General features: G+C 34.7%; 2 protein-coding genes across 2 annotated transcripts; both read left to right on the top strand.

Moving 5' to 3' along the window:
- Nucleotides 1-10,315: 10,315 nt before the first annotated feature.
- Nucleotides 10,316-11,770, top strand: PADG_07573 (GTP cyclohydrolase I; the record flags this gene model as incomplete). The annotated part of the gene is made up of 3 exons (XM_010764488.1): nucleotides 10,316-10,964; nucleotides 11,058-11,362; nucleotides 11,468-11,770. The coding sequence occupies 3 exons, from the start codon at nucleotides 10,316-10,318 to the stop codon at nucleotides 11,768-11,770; spliced, it is 1,257 nt and encodes a 418-aa protein (XP_010762790.1).
- Nucleotides 11,771-13,803: 2,033 nt separating this feature from the next.
- Nucleotides 13,804-17,449, top strand: PADG_07572 (uncharacterized protein; the record flags this gene model as incomplete). Its single annotated transcript, XM_010764487.1, has 2 exons — nucleotides 13,804-15,711; nucleotides 15,770-17,449. 2 exons carry the CDS (start codon nucleotides 13,804-13,806, stop codon nucleotides 17,447-17,449), a joined length of 3,588 nt encoding a protein of 1,195 aa, XP_010762789.1.
- Nucleotides 17,450-20,601: the final 3,152 nt, after the last annotated feature.

The raw sequence follows: 20,601 nt of genomic DNA, 5'->3' as shown, positions 1-20,601 counted from the left end.
ATAATTAATATCACTATTATGAAAAAGTAATATTAAAATATATTCAATATGAATAAGATAAGAAAGTAAAAGTAAAATAGATCTAAATGTTAAATTCAATACATAAAAGATCTAACTAGAAATAAAGCTCAAAATCATATTATTTCATCTACTGCATTTGTTAAACAGATAATTATTCAATTTTATACATCTTAGTTATCTGAGTCTATATCATATCAATGAGCTTTATAATTCTGCAGTAATTATGATACTCTCAATTATATAAGAGTAAGATATTCTCAATCTAATATAATTTAATTTAACTTAATTAAATATTATAATATTGAGATAATTTAATTTAAAATCTAATTAGTTAAAATATATTAATTTGATATTTTATTTATTTAAATATTTTACTTACTTGAGAACTATATTATATATAATTATTTTATAGCTTTAAAAGATATAAATTTTTTAAATTTAAAATATTATTTTTTTTAAAATATAAACTATAAAATTAAGTTAAAATCCAATTAAAATTTAAATTATTTTATATATTTTTTTATCTTATAATAACTTTATATTAAAAAAATAATAACTATATTTTTTATATATTTTTTAAAATAAATATAAATTAATTTTATTTTTTTTTATATTAAATTAAAATAAATTTTTATTATTTTTTAAAAAATTTTATGATATTTTAAATTTTTTATACTAGCTTTTTATTCTTATACTACTTATTAAAGTACTTTCAAAAGATTAGTATTTTATAAAAAAAAAATAGAACATCAGAATTAATATTTTATAAAGAATTAAATGAAATATTAGAAATAAAACTAATTACTACTTATTCAAAAATACAATTACTCTAAATCTTTTAAATTTCTTTTAAATAATTTAATAATTAACTATTATTTAATTTTTTATATATTCTATTTATTATTTTTTCTTTTTTATATAATATTTACAATATCTATACTTTTACTTTTTTATAATATTAATTATAGTACTTCTCATACTTACTTTTGATATTTAATTTATTTACATTAAGTATCTTTATTAATTTTCTATATGACTCTTTTTAAAATTTTTAAATTTCAGTATATGTGATGGCGTAGAACGGAATCCGTCCAGAGACTAACTGACCTCATAAAGTCCACCCGATAGAGCAGACTAAAACAGGCTCCGTCCGAACATCGCCATAGCAACAACGCTAAGGAAAGGGTAAGGTGCTAAAGACAGGGGTAAGACGCTAAGGACAGGGGTAAGGAGACAAGGATAAGGCGCTAGGGGCTATATAAGGCAGGCCTTGCCCGGACCGTCTTTTAGAAATCATCTTAGTATTTCGTTGATGTAGCTTACCTAGTTGGCAATCAAACAACCCTCTACCTGCACCTAGATTGAAGCCGTGACAGTATATAAAATAGATAAAACTAAAAATCTCTAAAATAGTTATATTTTAATATTACTTTTCTCTCATTTTAAATATTAAATAAAAGTTATATACTTTTTTTGATATGAAAAATTAAATTATTTTATTAATAACTTTGATGAATTTAAATTATATAAAATTAAAAACTTTTATTTTTTTAAAATATAATTGAAAATATTTTTTATATTAATATAAATAGTAATAATTATTATGATATTAATTTTAATTAATTATATATTATAAAATATTAATAAAATTATATTTATAGTTAATTTTTAATTTCTATTTCTTATTTTATTATTATATAATAGATTAGTATTAATGTAATCAATAAGTAAATAAGTCACATAAGCAAGTCAGTCACTTCTCATCTCACTATATGATGAAAATGCATCTATGTCTCAATTATAAAGAAAAAGTGAAAGAATTATATTATCAATTATTTTCTATATGTCTAGAGTATATATGAGCAGTATGCTCAGTAATCCCACATATACTATACTATGATGCTGTCTGTTTATGTGATCAGAACTCAGCAGTCTCAATCACATCTCTTTTTCATTCATTGATGTCTTGTATGCAATTCAAATCTTCTTTAACCTCTAAAGCACTTTTTTGAGCTACATATGTATGGCCTCTTTCTCACTTCTTTTTTTGTTTGACATTTGCAGCTTTTAACTCTCTGTTTTCAGCTGTTAGAATAGCAGCACTGTGTATTGTCATTTGACATCTTTTGATCAGCTGACTCAGAGCTTGATTGCTTAGACTGAGTGAACTTTGTGTACAGTACTTGATATATTTTTTGATCTTCTCAGTTTACTGCTTCAATTGATGTATATTATGCAGTGTGGCAGTGGCTCAGAAGATCTAAGAGCTGTGAGAGGTTTCAGAAGAGATGAGGATATGCATTATTGTATTAAAATATGAGAGAATCTGCTCAGAGTTGTATGAAATCAATTCAGCTGCTCTGAAGTCACTTTTGATGTTGTTCTCAGTCAAAGCCTGCATCTGAGCTGCAAGATATAGAGCTAGAAACTTTTTCTTGTCAATATAATTGATCTCAAGCTATATCTGATTTTTTATCTGTCATCTATATGCTGTTTTCAGAGGAGGGAAGCAGTCAACATCTAATGACTGAAGAAGATGAGAGGAATGAGGTAATATATGAAGAGCAATGATCTGATTCTCAGAGCAGAATTGATCAAATTCAGCAGAGGCATAACTTTCTATGCCAGTTCAGAATCAACAATCAGTGTGTACTCTTCATACAAAGTAGAGTCTTTTTGTTGAACATCTCTTTCAGTCAGTATAAGTTCAGCTGATCATTTGTTCAATCATTCTCACTGACTTCAATCACTTAATCTCTGAGTAGTTTTTCAGTCTCATATCAACAGAACTGATGCATCTTTCTCTTGAGAATAATCATTGTATGCAAAGCTCAGTCAGAGACATTAACTTCAGCAATGACAATCATTCATTTTCAATTTTCAGACTGTACAAGTTTGAAATTCCTGGCTCTTTCAGACTCAGTAATCACTCTGACAGTCTTAATAACTCTTATCTGAAATTCAATCTCATCAAAGTTATAGATATCATTTTTCAGAGTCTTATACTTTGCAATGATGTTTTGTATAAGTCTAAATCACTCATGAATAATCTCAGAATTCTAACATAGTGCACATTAATAATCATACTTGTGAGAGAACTTGGATTTCAACTCTTCATGATGTTTGACAAAGTTTCATACTCAGCATTTACCCACTGTAGATGAGGGGTTGAATCTCTGACTGATAAGAAGAAGATTGATCATTTCTTATACAGCTGCAACTCAGAGTGATAGATCTCACTCATTCATGATCAGAATTCATTGAATAAAAGATTCTTCCTCTGTAAGACTAAGTGTTCAGTTCTTTAAAAGTGTTAACACATGCTGTATAATCATGTACTCAATTATCTAAGATGAAATATGAAATATTATACAGCTTTGCTGCAGCTTATACACTCAAAATTTGACCATTTTTAAATGCTTGAATGACTAAAAAAAGCCTTTCTTCCTGAGTAAAGACTTTATTTCTTTGTGTGATTGGCATTTTTGATGATAAAGATGTTGTTCTAAGATGAGATAAAAAGTGACTGACTTGCTTATTAATTACATTAATGTAATCAATCATTTAGTGAAACAAATTATCTACTAAGATAAATCTTCACTACATAATATATTTAACTACTTAATTGATCAAATGTCAAAATGTCAGCAATCAAAGATGAAAATTCTTTATATAAGAAAGAATGACTTACTCTAGCTATTGAAGCAGTTAAAAAAGATCAAATTTCTAGTTCTAGAGCTACTGTCAAATTGTACAACATCTTTTATTTCACTCTTTATCATCAATTTCACAGCTGTATGATGTGAGAGAACTCTCAGTTAAGAAATCAAAAACTGATCTCCATTGAGAAATTATCTCTTATTCAGTAAATAATCTTTATGAATGAATATGATCAGCTCTCTCAAGTGAGCACTGTATGAGAAACAGTTAATTTTCTTCTTGTTAATTGAGACAACTCTTTCAATTCAAAAACTGTTGATGAAAAATAAGTTAAACAATTCATTAATTATTATTCTGAGTTAAAAATCTGATTCTCTCAATCATATGATTATTAATGAGCTCTATGTAAAGATTTTAAAATTATTTAAGAATGATTTGAGCTTGCACAGAATACTATTCAGAAATATGATATTATATAGAAGAATATATATAACTTTGATGAGATTGAGTTTCAGATGAGAGTTATTAAAGCAATCAAGATAATTACTAAGTCAAAGAAGACTCTATATCTAAAGTTTGTACAGTCTGAGAATACAAAATGAGTCATTATTATTGAGAGAGTTTATTTAACAGATTAATCATTATCTTCAATGATTATTCTCAAAGAAAAGTTATATCAGACTTCTTGATTTGAGAATAAGCTACCATATAATTGAAGGATTGAAATCAGTGAAAATGAATAAACAACTGATAAACTGAGTTTGATCTAACTTAAAGAGATATTCAATAAATATACTTAAATCTATATAATCAGTCAATATTGACTTTTGATTGTTGATGAACATGGCAATTATAATTATTCTGAGTTTGATCAGTTTTGCACTCAAAACTTAATTATTTCTCTTTATATGTCAGCTCATTTCTCTTATCTCTTACAGTCTTTACATGTTGCTTGGTTTTTCTTATTGAAATAAGTATACAGAAAAGAGATTGAGAAGAGAATGAAACTTGACTTCAATTATATTGATAAGAATGAGTTTTTAACTATCTATTCTTCAGTTCACACAGTAGCTCTGAGTGAAAAGAATATTCAGAGTAAATTTAAAGCTACAGAACTAGCTTCATATGATTCAGAGTAGATTTTTTTCTAGTTCAATACTTAAATATATATATCAACCTCTTCAAAGATCTCACATAGCTCTCAGATCTTCTGAATCACTGTCACATCTCATAATATACAACAACTGAAGCTTCAGAGTGAGAAGATTAAGAAATATCTCAAGCACTATACATAGAGTTCACTCAGTTCAATCAATCAAGTTCTGGAAAAGTTAGTCAAAAGATGTCAAATGACTATACATAGCACTGTTATTTTGACAAGAGAAAACAAAAAGCTGAAGACTGTAAATGCAAAGTAAAAGAGAAAGTGAGAAAGATATCATACATACATAAGTCAGAGAGAGGATTTAACTGTTTAAGAAGAAGTGAATTATATATAAAAAAATATTGCAGAGAAAAAAAAGATAATAAAGTAATTTAATAAATAATTACAAAAGTAAATAATATCATAGTGCAGTGAATGTGATGTTATAAAACATACTATTCATATATAATTTCAACATACAGAGAATAATTTATAATATAATTAACTGATTTTATTATCTAACTATGATAATATTCAATTAGAAAGATATTAAATGATGAAAATCTATCTCAGTAAATAATTTATCTTGCTAAATAATTGATTATATTTATAATTAAAAAATGATTTAAAGTTAATTTTAATTTTTAATATTTTTATTAAATAATTTAGTAAAATATAACTATATAAAATTTAAAAATAAAAAGTTTTATATTATATTTTATTAAAATAATTACTATAATTTCTTTTTAATAAATTAAATAATATATATATTTAATTAATAAATAATATATAAAGATTTTTAATTTAAAATATATTTTTAAATATTATTAAATAATTTAAAAAATTAATAAAAATTATTAATTTTATCTTAAATTTAATAATATCAAATTATTTTTATTTTATTTTATTATTATAATATTTATTTATGAAAATTTACTTTTTAAAATTAAAATAATAAAATAATAATATTAAAATATAAATTTTATATAGATTTTCAATTTTATTTATTTTATTTACTCTATAATTAAATTATTTAAGAATAAAAGTATTTATATAATAAAAACTTTAAATTATTATAATAATATTGAGTTTATAATCAGTTTTAAATTTATAAAAAAATTTAAAAAATATAAAATAACATATATAAAAAATTTTAAATAAAAAAATAATAATTTAATTTAATTTAATATAAGAAACTAAATTAGTTCATTTTTATTTAAATAAAATAAAAAAATTAAAAAAATTACTTTTTAAGATAAAGCTATAAGATTAAAAATCTCTATAATATAATTTAAAATTTAATTAAAATTTAATTTAACTTCTAAATTAATATTTAAAAAATAGTAATTTAAACTGAAAAATCTTTAAATCATATAATTTAATTTATAAATATAATTTTTTTTCAAGCTATAAAATATTTATATATAGTTTATATTATTTTTATATTATATTATATAATAGAAATCTAATAAAAAGAATAGAAAAATTAAATAAATTATTTTAATTATCTTAAAATAAAACTTTATATAAAATATTAAATATATTTAAAATATTTTTTATTATAAATATAAAAATAAAGATATTAATTTTATCATTACCTATTTAATTAATAATATTAAAAAAATTATTTTTTAAAAATAAAAAAAAATAAATATAAATTATCTAATTTAAAATAGATTATTATATTTAAATTATATATATATATATATATATAGAGTAAAGTTTTAAATAGAGAAATAAAATACTTTGAAAAATTAAAATATTTTAATTTTTTTTTAACTTTATAAAATATATATAATAATTGAAAAGTAATTATTTAATTAAAATATAAAAAATATAAAATTTATTAATAAATATATTTATTTATAACTTTATTAAAGAAAAGGAAAAAATTATATATATTAAAAATTATAAATAATTAATAAATAGAATTTTTTATTTTTATTATTAATAAATTTAAAAATAATCAAAAGTATTTAAAAAACTAAATATAATATTAAAATTTATTAAATTAAATTTTATATAAAATTTATATTTTAAAATATAAAAATAAAAAATAAAATATTTAATATTAAATTATTAATATTTAAAAATTTTTATAATAATAAATAAAATTATTACTTATTTATTAAATATTAAAAATATTTGAACTTTTTTATTATTAAATATTTTTAAAAAAAATTTAAAAATATTAAATTTAAATAATTTAAATAAATTTTAATATAATTTAAAAAAATAATAAAATAACTTAAAATAAAAGATAAAATTATTTAATTTTATTTATCTTAAATATTAATTTATATAAATATTATAAAAAATTAAAAATTATTTTTTAATAATATATTAAAATAATTAAAAAATCATATTTTAATAAAAGATAAAAACTTTGAAAAAAATAGTCAAATATATAAAATAATAAAAAAAATAAAAAAATTCTTATTAATAAAATTTAAATTTTTTTTATCTTTTATAATATAGTTAAAACTTAAATAAAATTACTTTAATTTTATATAAAAATAATTAAAGATTTTATAAATTTAAGTAAATATAAAATTTATGATTTAATTGAAAATTTAAATTTTTTTTAATAAAGTATTTATATAATAAAAACTTTTAATTGAATTTATAAAGAAAATTTAAATAAAAAATGTAGTTAAAATATATAATTAGTAATATTAAATATAAATATAATATTATTTATTATATATTTTATTATATACTTTATTTGTTCATTAATACTTTCTTTGAATTATTTATCTTTCTTTATTTTTGTATTTTAATTGTTTATTAATATTGTCATTTATTAAAATATTTATTTTTCTTAGTTTTGATTTGATTTTAATTTTTACATTACTTGCTTATTAAATTAAAATTATAAGTTTGTTTCTATTATAAAATTGTTTAAATGCTGTATTATTCTAAAATAAAATCTCATAATTATATATATTAAGTTATATTTAATAATTAAATTTACAAGATAGTTAAATCTTAGTTTAACTAAATAAATATCATATTTTTTAACTATATGTAAATGAAATGAATAATAATAATAATAGTAAAAATTAAGTATAATAATTTTTAATTTTTTATATCAAAAAAATAAAGAATTTATAAACTCAAACAGATATGATATTTATGACTTAGTTGAAAATTCAGATTATATTTTAATAAATTAATCATTAAATATTGATATTGAAAAGAAACTAAAAGAGAAATACTTTATTAGTCAATTAAATAACTCTATCTTCTCTTTTTAATATTAAATTAGAAAGAAGGTTTTTAATTAACTTTATAGAGAAATTAAAAACTGTCTTTAGAAAATAAATTCTAAATTCAAATAAGATATATATTTAAAGTATGAAATTAATAATATTAAATTGAATATTATATTATTTTTTCTATATTTTATTTATTTAGCAATATTTTCTCTGAAATATTAATCCTTTTTTATATTTTATTTATTTATCAATACTTTCTTAAAAAATAAATAAATTTCTCTTTCTTTATTTTTTGATTTGAATGTTTAAATTGATTGCTTATTAAATTAAAACTATATAAATTTGTAATCTACTAAGATTGTTTAAATACTATATCATTCTGAATTGAAATCTTATAAATACATATGATAAGTTATATTTGTTAATTAAATTTATAAAATAGTTAAATTCTAGTTCAAATAGAAAAAAGTTATAGTTTTGACTACATACATCTAAAATGAGAAATAATAATAATAATAATAGTAATGACCAAGGAAGTGGCAATGTATTTCATAGAAATGATTATCTTGTCATACTCTATAAAGAAAAGATGATCATTTCATACAAAGAAAAGATGATCCTCTCGTATAAAGAAAGACGATCATTTCATATAAAGGCGGGGTAATATGAATATCCTTAGAGAAGTAGTGACCACTGCAAAGAGATGGGTTTTATGACGTAGAAGACACAGTGCCAAGAAGATATCTTTGACAAGATCTTGTGATTATGACAATATCACATCACTTTGAGCATGTGATGATTTGCTTAAATCTTGTTCATAAGAATGAGACTGTTCTACACTATGTATCATCTACAAATAATGTGATAAATGATCTTATCAAGTCACTGAGAGCCACTAAGTTTGCTCACTGAAAGAAGATTATAAAGGTAAGAAAATGAGTTCTTTCTTTAACTCTCTCCTTTTTTTTCTTCTTGTTTTTCTTTTTCTTTTTCTTTTCTTTTCTTTTCAACTGGTTTTTTCATGATCTTGTTTTTCCAGTTGATTTTAAACCTGTACTAGGCAGTAGGCCTATTGTTGTATAATATTGAGTACTCCTACTCTGGTGAGTTCGGATTGTCGGACACTCTAGTCACGTGACATATTTTTCCACCATATCTTAGTGTCATCAACCAAGCTTGCCATTCTGTCAGAAGTTACATGTTTGATAACATAAGAAGCCTGGAAAGAAACACTGAAAGCAGACTGAGTTTTCTTAACAGCTTTAAGCGAGCAATTGACAATGAAATAATGGTCAGAAAAGTGCAGATTAAGAATCAATTGGTTCTAACAGTTAGACAGAGCTTAAATACACTTTCATGAAATTTAAGCCAGTGATTAACCAACTATAAGTTATATAAAATATTGTTACTTTATCCTGTATGTTTTCTTATATAACTTAACCACCAGTTTACTCAAATTTGCAGAAAATTGAACGGTACGCTCAGGTATCTGCTAGCTTTCAGTTGAATATATTTTCATCTTTCAATTTGAAGAAATAGGCTTGTTTGAGGATTCGCGGTTAATTCATTCTACTAAAAAGATGTAATAGGCTGACGCCTGGTTGATAACCTCTCGTAACCAAAGCTCCTTCGCCCAGATTAACCTTCTTCCGCCCTAACCTGTATAATACTCTGCACCCAACCTTCGTAGCTTTCATTCTCCTTTCCTTTCTACTAACGAATTCGTCCTTTTTGTTCTATAAGGAAGTGCTAGGGCCGTATCCGGTACCGTTACAAAATCAAGCATCAGTACACTGTAGTAAATGTGGCAAGACAGGACATTAGAATCCCTGCATGCTCATGGAGGTAAGGAAATAATGTATATATTTTTCTCCAATAGGTATTTCCATATCATTCATTGTTGTTTAATTTGAAAATTTTTCAAATGCAAGGTGGGGTGCTTTGTTCCCGTAACTTAGTTGGTCCGTTCAACCCATCACCGTTCCAGAGTCATGTGATTACTGTTTAACTTCTAGCACCAGCTTATGTCATCCGTTGGAATCTCTGACAGAATTTATTTTCGACTGCCGTCAAACCCGCCAACTAAAAAATATGATCAGTAGCTCGCAGCTACACCCGCAGTGCTTCTGTGCAGTTATTCGACATTCTTCAATAATATCACGGGAGTGGGAGAAAACTAAACATTTTCCATCCATTTTTTCTTCCATTCCTCTCTCTTGATAAGTTGTTTTAAAAAAGCAAAGGGAAAAGAAGAAAAAATCGATCGACAATAATGCCCGGAGACTCCCCAACATTCGGGCCTAAGCCCAAATCCTCAGTCCCATCCTACCTCCTAAATGGAACATCATCCACTTGCATGCCAAGCAATGTGCGAGAGCGCGAGAACCTCCATTCCTCCATCAAATTTTCCTTCGCCCGGAGACAGGTCATTGATCCAGAGCTTCCTTCAGAACCACCATTACCATTACCTGCTACTGCTACGGGGTTATCAATTGTGTGGGATGCAGTGACTCCAGCAACTACTACAAATAGCTCTCCAGATACTGACAACTCCTATGTTCGAGTTAATGGCATACCTGTGAACGAGGGTGGAAAGTCCAATCAGAATGAGCATGAGCATGAAAATGAGATTGAAGAAGACCATGTTGGTAGACCGATAGAAGCGCCTATCATTTTGAATGCCGCCCAAATTTCTTCCGGAACAAATTTCAGCAGTGAACCCCCGTATGATCCTAGACCGATAGAATCGCCTGTCATTTTGAATACCTCTCAAATTGCTTCCGGAAGAAATTTCAGCGGTGAACCCCCGCGTGATCCTAGGGATCATACGGGACCCTTAACGCCTTCTTCCATTGCCAGCCGGTCTGAGAGCCCGTACACAGTAAACCCGCCGATTGATTTTGATGGACTTAGTTGGCCAAGTATGTCATCAACCCTCTGCATCCTCTCTTCCCCCCCCGTTGCTATATTCAATTTCCCTTGAAAGCGCATTTTATTAACAAGTATTCGTGCAGGTGTTGGTACCCGCAAACGCCTAGACTCATCACCCGAAGAAAGCGAAAAGCGCATGCAGAAACTCGCAGACGCCGTGCGGACAATTTTAGAATGTATCGGAGAAGACCCGCAGCGGGAAGGGCTGCTAGGCACGCCGGAGAGATATGCCAAGGCTCTGATGTATTTCACGAAGGGGTATGAGGAGAACGTACGCGATCAGGTGAACGGCGCTGTTTTCCATGAGGACCATGACGAGCTAGTTATCGTGAAGGACATTGAGGTGTTTTCGCTGTGCGAACATCATATGGTGCCGTTTACGGGGAAGGTATGTAAGGCATTTTTGCCACCCACTCCGTATTAGCCCGTGTTCACCCTATCCCATACATCCAAAAACAGAGAAGACAAGGGCAAAAATAACCCCATACAACAGATGCACATCGGCTACATCCCGAATCGCCGCGTCCTAGGCCTCTCCAAGCTCGTCAGACTGGCAGAGATGTTCTCGCGCCGCCTCCAGGTGCAAGAACGGCTGACAAAGCAAGTCGCCCTCGCAATAGCTGAAGTGCTAAAGCCACAGGGTGTCGCTGTAGTGATGGAGTCCAGCCACCTGTGCATGGTGATGCGTGGTGTACAGAAGAGTAGTAGCACGACGACTACGAGTTGTATGCTGGGCTGTATGCGAGCGAGCGCGAAGGCGAGAGAGGAGTTTCTGAGTTTGTTTAATCGGAAATAAAACTGGGAAATATGAGACATGTGACATGCGATATGAACATATAACTTTCCTCTTGCTTCAGGCTATGATCCCCGCTGCTCCTGGTTGGATGGCTTTTGTTTTGGTTCTTTTTGGATGTCTGGGCTGGTATGAAACGACATATCAACTCGACACACGCAGGCAACATGTGCCTCCTGTCTACCCCCCTATACCATACTTTACCGATCCGATCCCATCTCACAATGACATGCTTCTGTCCCTCCCCGTTCGAAGAGACACCTCCATCTGGACATTGGCCCGGCCTAGCAGTTTTGCAACATCTCAACTATCACCATGCTTGCCAATTGCCCCATTTCATATCTGTTTTCAACATGGAGTTTTTATTCGGTTTTTTATATTCAAGGAGAACCTGTCGCGAAGAGGATTCACTAACACTGGAAGGTAGTTGCTCTTTCTTTTCTTTTTATTTTTCTTTTTCTTTTTCTTTTTCTTTTAATGCCCCTTCCGCCTTTCAACAGGCAACCTGTTACCATATATACTTGGACTGGGTTTCTTCATTTCTAACATTAGTTACGCATTTCCGCTTCAAAGATTTCTTGTTCTGTTTACGTATCCTACCTCACCTTTCAAAGACACTCTGGATATCTATATGTATTTTTCAACCCACGCCTCCAGATACCCTCTTATTTTCACCATTTCATTCTCTTTCCTTTCTTGAATCCAACTTCAAGGAGGTAACTAGACATGAAAAAGACAGGCTATATTATATGTCTATGGAAAGCATGTACATATAGACACCCACGTACAATCCTTATGGAGCCCCTTGCCCCTGTTGCTTCTCTTTTTCCAACCCTTACCATCCGAGATATTACACCTCTCGTCGATTTTTTCCGATGTTCTTTTCCAAATGCATCTTCATTGGAAATATTATGTATGGGATGGATGACTTAAAACTCACATTTTGATTTTACTATTCCTCTCCCGAATTTTAACTGGGAGAGACATGTTCCTCCTCTGTGTCATGTTCCTTTCATTGTTCCACTTTTGTATATTCTTCGTTGGCTTCGTTGGCTCCTCAACGCCAATGGCTGTACATTCGTAATATATAAATAAGTAAAAAAAAAGGATCCTTCTATCAAAGCAAAGAAAATTCCCCAAGATCCCCTGGCTATATTTTTTACATCCATTCTTACTCTCCCTCTGCTATTGTTTTGGTATACGGAAGGAATCGTGGGCATACCTCGAAAACTGTTCTCATGGCCATTCACAGCAAGCAGGAAGCGGCAACCGCATACGGTGAACACAGTTGCTGTGTGGTTCTAAGCAAAACAGCACAACACCAGGGCGATGAAGCATCTGCTGGTGACACACTTGAAAGAGTGCGATATGTATCAACACAATCAGGCTTATCCCATATACCTCAAGTATTGTTTATCTCAGCAACAAATATACCTTGTTGACTTTCTTTCTTCTTCTCGTCTTCCTCTTCCTCTCCCTACCATCGTCATCACCCCTTCCGCTCCTTCATTCCACCCCATTCCTTTCTCTATCCAAGTCGCTCTCTCAACGTGTCGATAACGTCCATCACCACCAGATAGATAGCCTTTAACCTTCCAGCTCTTTTCGCTCCTTCTCTTTCATTTGCACGTCACGTATCTGACTTGTCTGTTCTCGAGCATCAGGATCGGACGCGTGTTAACTTCTTCAAAAACCCCTACCTTCACTGCGCGGTTTGCACTTCACTTCACCAACCAACTCGTCTTGCATGGTCGTATATCATACAACCAAACACACTCTCATTCACAACCTTGCAGGGGAAAAGATTAAAGTATTATTTATCTGTCCCATCTAGCCTTGAGCATCTTTTTCATCTGTCAATCTACCCAAACACACTCACGTGTTTACGTTCCCACTCCTTTTTTCTCTGCCCGTCGCACCCCCAGTCGCTTGGATAGACACGGACGTGTAAAGCTTCCTCAACTTCACTCTACTCCTTTCTGTTCTATCTGTAGTAGGGGTCTACTTTGCATTTCTTTCAGGACTATCTGATACCCATGGAGCAATTCCGGGGTAATCGGCCCGCGATGTGGGCCGCTCAGGACCAAGGCGGAAGCCATGGTCGCCCTGTGCAGCCATCTTATGGACAGCCACTATGCCAAGCTCCTTATCCAATGCCGGCGTACCAAGAACACCCACAACCTCAGGCCCCTTATCTGGTACAGCATCCGGGAGGGCCCTCTGTCACGTCTCAGTACCAGGTAACCCATCAGGGAGGGCCACCTCCCTCAGCTCCCCACTGGGTGCCATATCATGGAGCACCACATGCCCCAGCTCCCTACCAGATACAATATCAGGTACATCCACCAGCTGCGGCTCCTTATCAGGGCTCATATCACGAACAGCAACGAGCCCCAGCTCCGTATCATGTACCGCATCACGAGCAGCCACAATCCCTGGCTCGGCACCAGATGCTAGGGCTTGGGCAGTCACAATTCAATGTTCCACACCACATGGAATATGATGGACAGCCCCAGGTTCAGGCTCAACACCATATCGAACAGCATGGACGGTCCCAAACTCAGGCTCAACACCATGTACCACATTATGGACAGCACCAAGCTCAGGTTGGATACCATACACCACATCATGGACAGCCCCAAGCTCAGGTTGGATACCATACACCACATCATGGACAGCCCCAAGCTCAGGTTGGATACCATACACCACATCATGGACAGCCCCAAGCTCAGAATCAATACCATGCGCCATATCATGGACCAACTGGGGCTCAAGCCAGGCCCCATGGCCACCTTCAAGAAAACCGTCAAGCCCAGGACCGAGCCCAACAGCAACCCATGCCTAGGAAGAAAGCCATTCCTCGCAGGCAATCTATGCAGACCCGAGCCCAAGCCTTGCACCAAGGCCAGCTTATAGAGAACGATGAAGTCCAGGGCGAAGCCAAACAGCAGGCCACAAAGCAGGCCACCCCTCAAAAGCTAGTTCCGAAAGCTCAACCTACAGCCCGAGCTACAGCCCGGCCTCAAATCCAGTATAAACCGAAACATCAAGCTCAGTTTCAAGCCCAGCAACGGGCCATGCACCAGCAGCGGTCCATGGATCAACGACAGGCCATGAACCAGCAGCAGGCCATGACACAGCAGCTAGCGCAATTGTCATCGCCAGTATCACCGGAAACTCTACAGCGTAGGAAGCTTCCACATCCCCGTGAACCAGTGCTCCCAGGGCTGGGTCTCTTTCCACCAGCACCTATAGTCCTTCCAGCGCATGGTCGTCAGATGGTAACCGGGTTGCTACCGCAACCACAACAACATACACAAGAAGAAACACTAAGAGGGAGATGCGGGTCTGCACTTACGTCTGCAATTGCGCCTGCATCTGCATCAGCACCTTCACTTGCCCCTAAACAGGAACAAGAACCAGAACCAGCGGTACCGTCAGAGCAGGATAGACGCCCCTCAAAAGACTTGCAGGAAATGGGGAATCCAGAGCCTAATGCGAAGGAACTTCTTGACATTCAGGATGTCAAGAGGGTAGGATACGCATTGCTGCCACCATCACCTCCACATCATCTTCCACCATTGGGGCAGTATGCATGCATCAACCGAGCCGCAACACAACAAGAGAATGAGTTACCAAGAGGAATTGGGAATAAACGAAAGGCTCCAAAGGGACATCTGGGAAACTACAGCCACAGCGGCGTTTCCATTTCTCAAAGCTCTGATCAGGGACTTAGCAGATACAATACAGAAGAAACGACACTCCCTCGCAAGAAACCACGTCTGCAAGAGGACTCCGACCTCATTGAGACAGCAATCACAGATCCAGGGCCGGAACTCGCTTTGCAAGGGCCAGAGAATGTGAGGTCACAGAGTGACGGTACTGTTGCGCTAGCGATAAATGATGGTATGAAAGATACTCGCAGTCAAAGTCTGCATGTTGAGGTAAGGATAAAGACACTATTGACACAGAGGGAAGAGCTAAAACAGAACCCTTCAATAGGCCCCTTCTGCTAGATATGATACAGCCCATGCCGGTCCTCCAATGCCAAAGTCCGACGCGAGAGCATCATCGGGATATATCCATGGTCCCATAGAATCCAAGTCCAATGCTCAATCGAGTGCAGAAGCCACAGTAACAAGTGAGAAAACTTACAAGGATCCTCTACCTATGTTACTAGACGCAGCTGAACTTATTTTAGGCCCGTTGATACCCAAAGGCATGTTCTCAAACTCACAGAAGGCTGGTAAGGAGAAGCTAACTCCAAAACAGAAGGAGTTGGTTCCACTTCACAAACTCAGTTGCTTCCCCAATCCGAGGAGACACGCGAGACTCGCCCTGAAGCTAAAAGCTAAAACTGCCGCCAAAGCCCGTGGCGACAGTAAGCAATCGTATCTTCCGAGTCTCACGGGTACCTGCCACGGTACGGAGATTTTGCAGTTCCCGCCATGGCCGGGGGTGCTACGGTATATCAACCCTCAGCCGCTAGACAATCTCTTCCCCGGAACTTCAGGAGAATCACGATCTTATTGTCGAAGGGTTGGAGAACGTACACAGCCTAATATGCCGCTATCCAGTCTTTCTCGTTCTGCTATTTGTGCAAATCGCCAACTTGAACGTGGTACGCGTATTGGGGCCCATCAATATGAAAATTCCTTCAATATTTTCCAGGAGTTTCTCAAAAGACCGGATATGGTCCTGGTTCTAGCTCATCATATGCGTGTACAGGAACTTTTGATTTTATATCGCATTTCCAGAGATTTTCACAACATCATCAACAGTCGTTTCAGAACAGTTATTCAGGCACAAGCGACACTACGCGCTCCACAATCTGCTGAAATTTTCCCACCCCGCTGTTATGCAAAACTGTGCAATCCAGACCCTGGTTTACGTCCTCATCCTGTTGCTTCTCGTGCTGCGTGGGGGGAGGTACGCAAAGTTCCGTCTTTTCGCTGGCTGTTGATGGTATGTTATCGAGAAATGGTCTGCCATCAGATTATCACAATCTTAGCGGAAGATGGAGTGCCCGTACCCGACCGCTGTGAATCAGTTATTAAGAAGATATGGTTCCTCATGGATATCCCGGACAACGCGCGTCGTATCGCGCTCGTTCAAAACCGCGAAATATTCACCAATGCTGACATCTTCTTCGCTGTGCTGTTTTTTGTCAAGCTTGATATGCGTTTCACGGATCCCGTTACGGGTAGCGGGAAGGATGGTATGCGTCGCATGCTTCTCTCACAACCCAGCCTTACGTTGCTTTGGCGCACGTTGAAACGCACCGCGCTGGTTAGCAAGTTGCAAGTAATGAAGACATTCGCTCGTTGGAAGTACGAACCCCCGCCAATATTTCGGGGAATGAGCGTCTTTGGCGTACCGGCCGATCAAGTGGGGACTCTGCAGTACCAAGCTTGGGGGAGGACCGCGAATAGGGTTCGCCTGCAGAGACCCGATGAGCTTCTGTTGAAGGAATCTGTACGGCGACAGATGTCTTTGCATCGCAACTATTCCGATCTGTTTTTTTGGGGGTATCTTAATCCACGAACTATGCAAAATTACCCACCGGTTACGCGCGATAGGGAATTAAAGGCGTTTGATGGGTTGGAGGAGATGCTTGTTCCAGTTGAGGAAAGGAGCAAGGACGATACTGGGAAGATGGTTAGTAACGTGGTTAAAGGGTGATGATGCGGGTTTCGCCATCCATTATTTTGTTTTTCCTTGTTTGTGTTTTCTTTCCCTTCCCCGACCCCCACTTTTTCCCCCCTGGTTTTGTGATTATGATTGCGATTATTATTTCCCCAGTTGGCTTGATTGTTTTTATTCCCTGAGAGCATTGCTGTATATTATGAAGCCGAGATGATTTCTTGTTTTGTTTCTCGTATCCCCTTGTTTGCGCGATTGTGGTTTTTCATTTTGGTTTGCTATGGTTTTTCATGAAACTGATGATGTTGATGATAACGACTCTGGTAATGGTTGGATCTCAGCTTTTCATGTTTGTTTTGTTCTATGTTTGCGCGGGTGTGAATTTTCATCTGCCTCGCGATATTTTTTGGTGATTAATGCGATGGATGATGATAGTGACTGTGGATTATCAATGTGGTTATGGTGATGGGTTGGATTTTGGGTTTCGGTGTTTTGTATCCATCCATGCATGCTCGCCATGGTTGTTTTCTTTGGGCGTCGAGGGATTCGTTGGAGGTTTAGGCGCGCTCGAATGAATTCGGGATAGTAATGCCGTGAGTTATGAAGGTGGTAATGATGGGTTGGATTTGGGATTTTCTGTGTTTTGTATCTACAGATGCTTGCGACGGTTGCTTTTCTTCAGCCGTCAGGAAACTGGCTGGGATGATTTGGAGGATTGGGATGGATTTTCGGGATGGGATTGGATTTTATTACGCTTGATTAACATGCGGGCAAATACTGAGGAAGTAAATTGTCTAGATTGAAAGAAATCCTTCTTATTTGCTTGTTGTTGATGATAGGGTGGTTGTCTTTTCTACCGTTGATTAATAGTATATAGTAGAGTCTTGCTTTGTCATGGTAGTGCACATTCGAGACATGGCATTCCAAGTGCCACCACGCCTAATCATAAGAGAAATTTGAATGCATATATTCTGCTGTATCTTGTCGTCATTGAAGTTTGACGTTGAAGTTGGAGCTTAAATCAATACCACGTGACATTTCTGGTGTGACTAATCAACAACATGTTGACTTAGTTACCTGTTTCATTGAAGCGAACCTTAAACAGAGCAGGCCTCTTTCGACAACCTCACCCTGTAACTGCAAAATCAGCACACAACTGTCATCTTGCAACCCACGTCCATCAGCCTGTCTTAGAGAAGTTATGCTAGAGATCTCATGGTGATGGAGGTGGTAGTACCCGTGTCCAATCGAACCTGGCGGTTTATATCTACAACGATGCTGTTATCCCGCCCTCTTGACAGCGCCAGGTTGCTGGGTCCGAGGAGGCTGCTGTCATCCGGATCCCGATTATCAACAACCCGACCTACACGCCATCACGTTAGTTTTGGACCAGTACCCCACCGTTTAGGACACACCTCACTACTGTTAGCGTTAATGAGTGGGATCAACTAAAGGGTGCCTCAGTTTGTGATGGATGGATGGATGGATTGAGGTTAGGTATTTGTATTCGTAGCTGTCGTTAGGTGATGTTCTGTCATCACAAATATGCGGACGATCAACAAGCCGGCCCCACCAAATACTTAGCCAAACGCCTTACATCACATGCCGCACTGCTTCGACTTCAGCGCAGTCGTCTTTGCGATACCTTGCTCCGACCTCGACGCCCGCCTGAAATGAAAAATTCATCATAGCACCGCTACGGGGGTTCCCGTCCCGTCTTGTCCTTGGTTGGATTTGTGGCTACTTCTGGAATATTGTCGTTGTTGGCTACGCCCCAGAGGGCTTTAAATTGCCAGAAGCAGATGCATATTCCACTGCTGTTCAGCGTTCAGGTTCATTGCTGGAATGAAGACGTAAATGATCTCTGGCTAAGTACGGTTATTGAAGGCCAATCGCTATTTCGAACTATTCCATCATCGATCAGCCCTTGACTTCTTCTATATTGAGTTCAACACCCCAGAATCCTACATGGGTTATCGGGAGATTGGATGTTACTATTGACTATATATACGGTGGAATAGGATAGTGGTTGCATATATATAGATAGGTACGTTCTAACCCCGCCGAGTGCCTATTTCCGTCCTCGACTGGACACGGTACTATCTAGCACAATAACTACCAGACCAGAAGGCCATTGCAATCAATGGACCGCTCAATTAACGATACGTACTCTTGGAGAAAGAAAGGAAAAAAAGACCAAAATTTCTGAGAATATATTCTGTCTAAGGGCTGGAGGTGTGAACTATTTTGTTTGGCCAGACCAGAGATGAGATGTGGGTTTGAACCACCTCACATATTGGGTTGGGTTGGGATATTATTTTGCTTCATTTTCCATACCGTAGATAGATATGTGTGCATGTGACATGTCCACGCCACTCCAGCTGCAAAGAAGAAGAATATCCGGATTTGCCTCGACAAGGAACCAGGGTATTTGCTGGCAATCTTGACAAGAAGGGGGGGGAAATCAGCGAGGATTAAGAGTGACAGAGCTCCTCGTTCAGCAACTTCATCTGCAAAGGGGACTGAATCCACGGGGATCGGGAAAAATATGAAAGGAGAAGAGATGGAGATATATGGATGATTCCAGAGGAATCTCAGTCATTATATATGATTTTTTAAAGAAGGGAGACGGTGTCTGGGACTTCTTTGCGGGTGGGTTATTCGGTGCCATCAATCCGGACAATATCGTAGAGCCTTTTCCCTTCACACAACATTCATTCCCTCAACAGCAAAGCCCGTTGCTACCTGGAACCGTCAAAAGACACGGGCGAAAAAATCTGATAATGACCACCAAAAATATTCACCCCAAGAAAAGAGAACACAACTCCGCAACTACACTGCCAGCATTGTTCAAAACCAACTTGACAACAGGAACATCGAACCGGACACTTGCTGGGGTATGCAATTCTCTGGCAGACATGTGCGATACTTCCCGAGCAACATCTGATAACGACCAGATGAATATCGCCACACAGTGACTTGCTTTCCAGCCGTCGACAGACGCGAGACAGGTTAACAATCCTAAGGATTTTCCAACAACAATCACTGATATTTCAATTTGGAGAAATTTATGGTCTGCATATAAACTTCACACCAGCGAAAGGACCTAACATCAAAAACGCAGCAGGATAAAAAAGAAAAGAAAAAAGAATTGCCCTTTAGTTCACTGAACCAAGAAAGTGCGCAGTTGG

The sequence above is a fragment of the Paracoccidioides brasiliensis genome (genome assembly GCF_000150735.1).
Source record: "Paracoccidioides brasiliensis Pb18 unplaced genomic scaffold supercont2.11, whole genome shotgun sequence".
NCBI classification, from domain to species: Eukaryota; Fungi; Ascomycota; class Eurotiomycetes; order Onygenales; family Ajellomycetaceae; genus Paracoccidioides; species Paracoccidioides brasiliensis.
This window is presented reverse-complemented; position numbering and strand designations above follow the sequence as displayed.